Raw genomic sequence first — 10,531 nt, 5'->3', positions numbered from 1 at the left:
ATGTCAGTACCCCCTTTTCCCAAGCATCGATCAAATCATCGAACACAGGCTCCATGAACACACCCATATTGTTCCGCGGATGTCCAGGAATTATCAGCGACAAAAATACGTTCTTGGGTTGAAAGATGACACCGGGGGGGGAGATTCAGGGGTATCACGAACACGGGCCAACAAGTGTATGGGGCCACGGACAATCCATATGGGTTGAACCCATCTGTTGCCAATGCTACACGTACATTATGAGCCTCCTTAGCTTTAACACGATGTATGCCATCGAAATGGGTCCAGGCGTCGCCATCCGATGGGTGTACCATCTTGTCCGGATTATACCTTTTGCCATTTTTGTGCCATGTCATCTGTTTCGCGGACTCCTCTGTCATGTACAGCCGTTGGATCCTCGATATGAAAGGAAGGTACCGTAGGACCTTCGTAGGGATACTCAGCTGTTCCTTCTTGCCATCACTAGTGTCGACCTCCAGGTACCTAGAGGATTTGCACTTTGGACAGTGCGTTGCTCCCTCATGATCTTTCCTAAAAAGGACGCATCCATTCGGACAAGCATGGATCTGCTCATACGGCATCTTAAGTGCACGAATAAGTTTCTGTGACTCGTACAAGTTCTTCGGTAGGATGTGATCCTCCAGAAGCAGGGATCCAAAAACTGCCAACATACCATTGAAGTTGTCCCGACTCATGCTAAACTGCGACTTCAACCCCATGATGCGTCCAATTGCATCCAGCTGTGATACCGTTGTCTTTTTGTGCAAGGGCTTCTGCGCTGAAGACAGCATATCATAGAACGCCTTTGCGCTTTCCTCTGGCTTCTCCTCCAATCCTTCACCGAACCGTGCCTGCTGAATGTCATCCATCCAGTCTGCTACCCCGCCATCTCCATCATAATCCTCGAGACGCTGTCTCACCACATCCTCTCTAATACGATCGGCTTCACCATGGTGGATCCAGCGGGTATAGTTTGCCATGAATCCATACTTGATAAGATCTTCCCCCACGAGCCTCTTAATTTTTCTTTTCTTGTTGCCACATCTGCTGCACGGACATGGCATCTGGGCTGACCCTTTAGCAGCCTCGCCAAATGCATGCTCCAGGAAAGCATTGGTCTTGGTCATCCATTCTGGGGTCATACTTGCGTGGCCCGTGTACATCCACTCACGGTTATCCATCCTCTGGCACATGCATATGTAAGCGAGTAATAAAAACTGCAGGTAAATCCACAAGGCGTTCCTACTATACATCTAATAGGTGAAGGATAGGTCCTAATCCCACCCGAGGATGCGTAGATGAGGTTGGCTTCCATGGTCCGCTCCTATCCAAGACAGAATTTCGGCAGCACCTCCCCGTTGTTCTCCCGATACACGTCCTGGCAGGGAGATTGTGTATCAGGAGAACAACGAGGAGGTGGTGTCGAAACTCTGTCTCGGACAGGAGCGGGCCACGGAAACCAACCCATCTACGCATCCGTGGGCTGTCCAAAAAACGTGGACAATCTGAAACAGGTACAGAATTTGGTATGCAAAGATCTGCATACCAACGACCGTATCTCTTTCGGACGGGAGACGCCTAACTGGGGTTACACGAGATACAAGTATGGAAGATGGGTTGTACCTAGGGTGTCGGTGAGGTCAGGCTAGTGGGGCGGTGGCGAGTCGCTGCAGTGGCGAGGCGACGCGGTGCAGGCAGAACCGCAACGCCAACGAAGACGATCGGGGTCGCCGAGTGCCACCCAACGGTCCTCGTCCTGCAAAGAAAAGGCAAATGGTTAGACTCCATTGAAAATTTCGACAGCACCTCCCCTGCACGGAGAGGTTCCCAAAACCTGCAGAAAACATTGGCACGAAGGCCAACAACCACATGTATACCAAACATAGGCACGAAGGCCATCAACCACATACATACAACAATAACTACTACTAACACTAAAACTATGAACAACAACTACAACTACTACTGTCACTACGACTTACTAACTAATACTAACACTACTAATTAACTACTACTACTAACACTACTACTTACTAACTAATACTAACATTAGGGCATACCTTGCCAGCGAGAATGCGAAGACCGAGGGCCGGCGACGAACAAACGGGGACGACCCTACGGCGTGAGGGTCGACGAATCGAGGCGCACTTTCTTCTCATCTTCCATACTTCTCCCTTCTCTTATCTCTCCCCTCTCCTCAGTCTCACTGCATGCCTGACTCCCTCACCTTCTCTCCTCCTTCTTTCTTTACTCTTCTTCTAACTCACGCCTTTCATCTTCCTCCTTCCTTCCTCCTATTCCTCCTACCTCCTCCTACTTAATAATGGGCGGTCGTGGCAGCGGGAGCGGGCTGGCGCGGGGGCCGAGGGCGCGCGAGGGGGGGGGAGCGAGGGGGCGCGAGGGGGCGGATCGGGCAGCGGCGGCGGCTGGCGGCGGACGACGAGCGGCTACGGGCGGCGGCGGGGCGGCGCTCGCGCGTGTGTGTGCATGTGTGCGTGGTGTGTGCGTGGTGTGTGTGCGTGTGTCCGGTTTTTTTTATATTTCAAACCTCTTTGCCAAGTGCCAGATCCGGGGCACTCGGCATAGAAAGTATTTTGCCGAGTGCCCCCGATCTGGCACTCGGCGAAATAAAAAATTAAAAAAAAAATCATGTCCTGGCTCTGCCGAGTGCCTAGGGCTGGCACTCGGCAAAATATTCACTTTGCCGAGTGCCAAACCTTGGCACTCGGCAAAATAAATTTTTTTTTTGTTTTTTGCCATCAACTTTTTTTCTTAGATTTGTATTTGTACCATGAACAACATGTTCAAATTTGGCACAATTTCATTGTTGTTTGCTATATTTCTTCACTTTATTTCGTTTTCTTGCAATTTTCTGGAAAATGTAGGTTTGAACTGCAGGTGCATCAAATAATAGTTTTGATCCATTCCAAAAATGTTATTCTTGTTTGTTAGTGTCACTTTATGCTAAATCTTGGAACTGTCTTCAAATTTCGATCAACGTGCTCACGGGGCAACGTCGCGAACTTGCGTGCGAGTGGTTATTTAATTCTATAAAATTCAAACGAATCCCGAAAATCATGAAACTTGGCGAGATGTCGTGATATCACATGCATATGCGGTGGTAAAAATTTGAAAACGTTTGGAGTACGTCATCACTTATGGTGTTCATAAACCAGGACATTATCAAACCAGGACATCATCACATATGATATCACAAACTCAGAACCCGCGGGCGGAGGACATGCACCAGGTCGTCAACTACCTGTCGCAGGAGCTCTACTCCAAGGACGTCCACTTCCTCATGGGGCTCGTGCAGGTAATCGGCGCATCTTGCTGTCGCTGTTCTCTTGTGTGAGCGGATGGCTAGTATGTTTTGCGATTTCTGCAATTTTGCCCTTCTGCGCTTACAACTTACAAGTCCTATGATGACTAGGCTGCGTAAGAAATTAATAAATTTAATGTAATAAATTTTCGTCAAATTTGGTACTAAATTTTCCTTTTTACCCTAAGTGCACTCAACTTTATATAAAACTAAGCATACCACACGTGTTGTCGTGGACTTTTCTTAAAAAAATAAATATGTTATATAAATAATATTACTATATGATATTCAGTATACTTTATATAGATGAATTTGACTTCCATGTTGTTTTATTGTATTAGATCCGGTGAAAAAACGATAAGCTAATAGAAGAAAAATCAATGGAATATTTGATCACATTATAAAAGAGCATATGATGAAGCAATAGCGTATCTAGATGACTACGTTAATAGATTAAGGATAAAAAGTATTGCATATAATAGAGTTGACATGGATATTTTTTATATAATTAATAAGGGGTGATATGGATATATTGCATGAAAGGATTGTAAGTTAGTGGGACATTTAGTGGAGAATGATGTAGACACCTCCTACGAAGAGAGATAAAATATTTAGTGGAATTTAGTTTTATAAGAGTATACGTATATACATATAAAAAGAAATGGTTTAAATATTCTGGATGCCCCTCATTTTCTCTGTCCAGTTATAGCAACAGTTACTTTTCAGCAATATTTTGTTTTTTAACACGAATATTTTGTTCTCAAATACTACTAGTTATGATCTCTCTCAGGTAGCTAGGGCCTTGTTTAGATTGTAAATTTTTGCAATCTGGACACTGTAGCACGTTTCATTTGTATTTGACAAACTTTGTTCGATTATGGACTAACTAGGCTCAAAAGATTCGTCTCGTGATTTACAACCAAACTATACAATTAGTTATTTTTTTTATCTATATTTAATGCTCCATACATGCGTCCAAAAATTAATGTAATGGAAAGAGTGAAAAAACTTAAAATTTAGAGGTAATCTAAACAAGGCCTAAGCCTCATTTTTATGCGTACGCTGTTATCGTGAAGTGAGGCTTCCTTGGAGTCTGGGCACTTCTATTCTTGGTGCGCGGCGTTCCCATTACCTCTTGTGTGTGCTCAGTGGCTGGCTTGTGGGCCCTCAGCTCTTGGACCCAAACGTCAGTCGCATGGGATGAACGGAGAAAATAATGTCCCCTTCGTAAATATATATCCTTGGGATGGAACACCCGACTAGACCCACCGAGATTCGTAGCACGAAAAAGAAAAATACTGTTCAACTGTGATTCGGAGTAGATTGAAAGGGATAATTTGAACCGTGCCGTTATAGATGTCACGCTTGGAAAATCTACCATTACTATTTACAATATTGGAAATCTACCATTACAATTTCTACTTTCCTTGAACCGTGCCATTTTATACGCCTGACTACCCCTTGGGCCCATCTAGATACGCATGTATTTCTGTATTACCCAAACTGCCCCTTTCTTCTTCCTCTGTCAAGAAGCTAAAATCTCAAAACAATGGCGTGATGAGGTGTGTGGGCAGCACAAGGCGTGGGAGTGGGGGCGACTGCCGGTGAAGCGCGAACAATGGCGTGATGAGGTGTGTGGGCAGCACAAGGCGTGGGAGTGGGGGCGACTTCCGGTGAAGCGCGGGTGCAGCAGTCCTCCACATACATCATCTCTCTCGCTCTCTCTCTAGCTCAAGCCACCAGCTAACGGCGGACCATCTCGTTCCCTTCCCTCGCCGTCGATGAAGAAAGCAACAGGGGCAGCACAAGGGTGGCCGTGAACCCGACGATCCGGCGCACCAAAGGAGGGCGGCGGTGTTGCAGCGATCGCGACGGCGCTTCATGTGTGTGGGCCCCCAACCTGCTGCAGCGGCGTGGCCGGATCTGCGGGCGCCAGTGCGACTGAGTCCGCAGGCAGCGCCAGGGCAGCCTGCCGAGCACTTGATGCGGGAGAGGAGGGCGCAAGAGCCTGGCCTAGCTGCTCCGTGAGGTGGTCCTGGAGCACGTGGGCCTCATGCTGGCCCAGGGACGTCGGGCGGAACGTATGTAGCCGACCGTCGGCGAGGGCACCACCCGCTGCTTGGACCCGTCGACGCGTGGTTAGGGATGTTCGGTGGTAGGGTTAGGGGTATAGGCACGAGCGAGGCACTTGTCTCCGCAGAGTTGTTGTGGTGGGCTGCAGGGCACAGCGGCCGGCCAACAGGGCGGAGGCCATCGCCCGCGCCAGCGAGGTTCCACGAGCTCGATTTGGTGCGATGGCAATTTGGATCCAGGAGAGCGGTAGTGGTGGTTGAGCTCGATGGCAGCCATGCCATGGGAAGCGGTGGCGAGGGTGTTGGGGATGAGGGCCGACGCTGCCACCACCGTGTTCGCCGCCGACAATACCTCCATATGCCTTGTATTGAGGAGAAGAAACAGATGAGGAAGAAAGGGGCATTTCAGGCAATAGTGGTCTGCAATAGGGTCCAAAGACATCTAAGATGTAGAAAATGGCATGCTTCAAGTAAAATGTGAATTGTAATAGTATATTTATAAATAGACGAATAGTAATGGTAGATCTCCAATCCGTGATATTTCTAACGGCACGGTTCAAATTAACCCAATTATGTTAATATAACTGTTCAACCATGTTCAACTGTGCCAGATCCACGCATCAACGACATCCTTGTAGCCGTAACCCCGGACCATATCGGTCGACCGCTGCACTCTCTCCACCAGGAGCACCCCGGACCATATCGGCAACATGCCCTTATATATAGTGGGCGGATCTGCATGGTTTACGCCTTGTTTAGTTGGACCCCAAAGTCCAAAAAGTTGCTACAGTACCTGTCACATCGAATGTTTGCGGCTCGTGCATGGAGCATTAAATGTAGACGAAAATAAAAACTAATTGCACAGTTTGGTGGGAAATTGCGAGACGAACGTTTTGAGCCTAATTAGTCCATGTTTGAACACTATTTGCCAAATAAAAACGAACGTGCTACAGTAGCCCCAAAATCCAAATTCACCCAACTAAACAAGGGCTTACTGCTTCTAGAATTCATCCTGCAGGGTCGAGTGGCAATGGCAGGGGAGATTGAAGACGCTGAAGAAAGAAAACAAAAGATATTTATTTCATGGGAATATACAACTCCGTAAAGCTCCTAGATTCCGCGCTCTCTCAGGGCTTTGGTTACTGTTCCCTGTCCGGCTGTCCAGCCCCCGCCCGCCGCGTGGCCACGCCGCTCGCAGCTGCGGGGCTCTCTTCCTCGTGGTCATCCCAACACCCACGCCCCTCAGGCCCACCACCCGCGCGGCGCCTCAGGCTCGTGCGTGTGCACGCCTGATTTCCCTCTCTCATGATTCATGGGCCCAGGTCTGCTCTGGCCCAGTCTTAGTATCCAGTGTCGGAGCCGTCGTCGCACCGCCTGGGCTGCCGCCTACAGTCGTGGGGCGCTGCTCTCGGCTGCTTCACCCGCCTCCTCGGTGGTGCCGTCGGGATCAGTGGACGCCGCCCTCGCCTCCGTCGCCTTTCTCGGAAGCGCCGCCGCCGTTGTCTGGGTGTTCCGCTCGACTCGTGCGTCCGCGTGGGTGCCGTCGGGATCAGCGGGGCCGCCCTCGGCTCCGTCGCCACCGTTCTCCGCCGTGCTTTTGAGGTGTCTTTCTTTAATCTGCCGCTTCCTGCATCATCGCGTCGTCCTCTGCTTCGTTCATTCCTGCTTACTCCGAATCCGGCCGCTGCATAGGCTAGCGCTAGCACGCCGCTCCTCCCTCTCCTCCGCATCCGGCCAGCAACGTCATCTCTGCAGGATCCGTGGGGTTCTCACCTCTTCAGCAGCGGCTGGTGCCGGCCGGCCCTACCACCGCCCCTCCCTGCGTCCAGCACGATGGACGCGCATCGGCGCCCGTCGTCGATGCTCGGCCTGGTCGCTCCCCGGCTGCGGCAGAGGACGGCAGGGCGGCTGTGCCGTCGACCTCACGCCGGCGCCAGCGGCCGGGATGACCACCTCGCGGATTGGTGGACGACCGCTCCCTAACATTCGCTCCTGTCCTTCCTCCTCGCCTACCTAGCGATTCCACCTCGGATTTGCCGATTTTGGCCTGCCTCTCAGCAGCTTGCTGATTAAGATGGCCTGTTCCCTGTTCCGTACTGCATCGCCGTATTTCAGACGTTTTCCCCTACGTCGACACCATGGGGGATTCAGGCAGTCTGATGAAGGCAGTGCCTGTGTAGACATTGCTAGCGAAACCTTCTAGATTGTTAGTGCCGGTTTGCTACTAATTTGTTGTTTCCTTTCGCATATGAGGTCTCTAACGGCATAGCTGCAGCAGGAACAGCAAATGAAGTCGCAACAAGGTCAGGTCCATACCAATGTCATCCCAGCCCTCAAGTGCGTTGTCGTCAATCCAATGCCTGCCCTCACCAGTCGAATGAATCAGGCTATATCTTTTATTAATAGAGCTAGAGGACATTGCTTCATGTGCACTATTGCAGAAAGGAACCCAATGCAAACATGATTGTCAGTCTTACTTTTGCTAATTTAAGAGCAATCTGCAGATCCTGAATCGAATGAGCCATTCATCTATCTCTCATGATACCTTGCATTTGCATCTCATCAGGATCGTCGACTGCATCCATAAAAATGATAGTTTTGAGTATCCAAGAAATTTGTACTCTGCAATTTGCTCCTGCACATAATTGCAATACATCTATATTCTTCCTAGGAAAAGTTGACAAGTCTGCACCTCTCTCTCTAAAGTTTCAATTATAGTTTTCCTTTTGCTTTAAGCCTAACTAGCCTTTGTCTGGACTTCCAGCAACAAGCGCCTCTGGACTTCCAGCAACAACCGCCCTGGAGGCCCTGTTTCAGGAAACCAGCCATCCTCCTATTGTTCACTTGGTCATTAATCCTAATATTGTACTCCCTCCATTCCTAATTATAAGCCATTTTGGCTTTTCTAGATACGTTGTTTTTACTACATATCTATACATGGTGTATACATCTTTCGTAACAAGTTAATGAACATGTCCTTCTCTTAGGTAATATGCAGCTCCCTGCCTTCAGGCTGTATTGTATTCGGCTTTGCATTGTTTCTTCAAAGTTGGCTATTTACTTCAACATGGAGATAGAGTACCGGGTAATTGCTATCTTGCCTTGATTTCTTTGCAGATTGTTGTCAGCGAACGACAGCCAAGGGCTTCCTCAAGCTAAGGCCCAGCCTTGGACAACTTAAATCATGGCATTTGAAATAGCCAACCTTTAACCAGGTTCTTAAATCCCTATGCCTCTCACTTTGCCAACAATACCAGACTCTTGCATATACTTTTATTCTTTTGTTGTCTCATATTTGGAGAGGTTTTCTGGATCCCATAGGCTACAGATTTTGGTATGCATCCATCAAGACAGCTTCCACCAGCAGTCAGCAACAGCAAGTTACCACCTCTCCTCCCCTTCAATCCACTTTACTATTTTACACCATGTGTCCCTTCTGTCCTCTGCTCCTTTGCTCTGTTTTCTATATGCTAATTGAGAGTTATGCTAAGGTACACTGTTGTTTTGGGTTTTCATGCCTACAGTCTTTGTTTATTAGTTAGTGCACTGCTACTTTGTGCCTGAACCGTTACTTAGTCTCTTGCATATCCAGCTACTAATTATTACTGAATGGTACAACACACGGCTGTACAAGTACACTAATAGCAGGCCCGTTCATGTTTTTATCAAATAGCAAGTATAGTTACAAATTTATTTACATGTAATACAAAGAAGTATACAGCCAATGGAAACTTTACGCGTATTACCCCTTTGCTATTTTACATATGGAGGTGGACTGGTCATTGCATTTGACATTCATTTGCAAACATACTAGATAAGATGATATGGGTTCGCCTTGTGCATGCCTTCTATAATACTTATTTTGATCTACCTAAAATTATATGGATACCTTAGAATATCAGGAGTTTAGTCTTTTTATTTCACTGGAACAATTGATATGGGTTTGCGGAAGTTGTCTTTAATTTCATACCTTTTGATTACCAGCTACTCATAATTATTTCCATTCTAATAATGCAAATCACCTTAGGCTATAATCTTAGTTAAAACACCTAGCTCTTCTATCCGGTTATATGTTCATGTGCTCTTCCTGCATGTGTGATTTGTATGTTGGCTTTGAATAGGAAAAAAATAAAACATCCTAACCTGTTATTTCACCTTCTGGGTAGCTAAAAGAAAGGAAAAATGCATCTAGGTTATTTAATTCAGTGCTTCTTTGTTCTGTATCAAACTCGATATGTTTTAGAAGTAAGCATCCGAAATCTTAATATTGGATCAAAAACTATTCTCCCTCTGTCAATGACATTTCAAATTGCTAATTGTTGACGACAGCATGTTTTATGCAGCCCTGCCACCTACAATTTTTGGCAGTTACATGCTACCTTCAGGTTTGAGTAAACCAAATAGTGATGGATTTGGTAAGTGGCCTCCATAAAAGTTACAGTGTGTAAATGTAACTAATGTATTCCATTCTGAATCTTAATTGGTATCAAGGTTTTAAGAATATTGATATAGATTTTTTTTAAAGAAATAGATGTTAGGTTTATTTGTGTCTGCACCTTTTCCTTTAAAAGTAGCCTGCAAAATGACAGGGATATACAAATGATTAAAAATATTAGCATCTCCCTCCTTCCCAGTTCAAAGGGACATGTAAATCTTTATTTATTCACCTCAGATTTCGATGCCTTGGAGCTTATGACATCACAAACTTCAGGATTACGGGTTACACGGCTAACAAGCACTGGGTATGTCAATTTATTTCTTTTTAACAGCTTGCTGGTGGTTATTGAACATATATCATATATAAGATTTGTAGGAATTATGTGCCAAATTAAATCTTAAGGTATACATGTATGTCATACAACTCTGTATATGGGCTTGCTGCGAAAAAGAGGCTATAAGGGGACCACATTCATGGATTCTTTGGCCATCACAGAGTTTAGACTTCTTATCTTCAACATTACCTTTTTTGGGGAACTATCAGAGTTCTATACTGAAAAAATTTCCTGACAGATATGTTCTCAATATGATTCTTACCTATATGATTCTCTCTTAATGGTCCCAGTTTTGTGGTTTATGGTTTCAGTTTTGCAGATCTATATTTCCTGGAACCAGAAACTCAAAAGCGCTCATAAATCAT

At 46.5% G+C, this 10,531-nt stretch overlaps 1 protein-coding gene across 1 annotated transcript; it reads right to left on the bottom strand.

Moving 5' to 3' along the window:
- Positions 1-467: 467 nt before the first annotated feature.
- LOC136487530 (uncharacterized) lies at positions 468-1,314 on the bottom strand (the record flags this gene model as incomplete). The annotated part of the gene is made up of 1 exon (XM_066484651.1): positions 468-1,314. A coding segment is annotated over exon 1 (786 nt), but the record flags the coding sequence as incomplete, so codon positions are not given.
- Positions 1,315-10,531: the final 9,217 nt, after the last annotated feature.

Source organism: Miscanthus floridulus, chromosome 10 (genome assembly GCF_019320115.1).
Source record: "Miscanthus floridulus cultivar M001 chromosome 10, ASM1932011v1, whole genome shotgun sequence".
NCBI classification, from domain to species: Eukaryota; Viridiplantae; Streptophyta; class Magnoliopsida; order Poales; family Poaceae; genus Miscanthus; species Miscanthus floridulus.
This window is presented reverse-complemented; position numbering and strand designations above follow the sequence as displayed.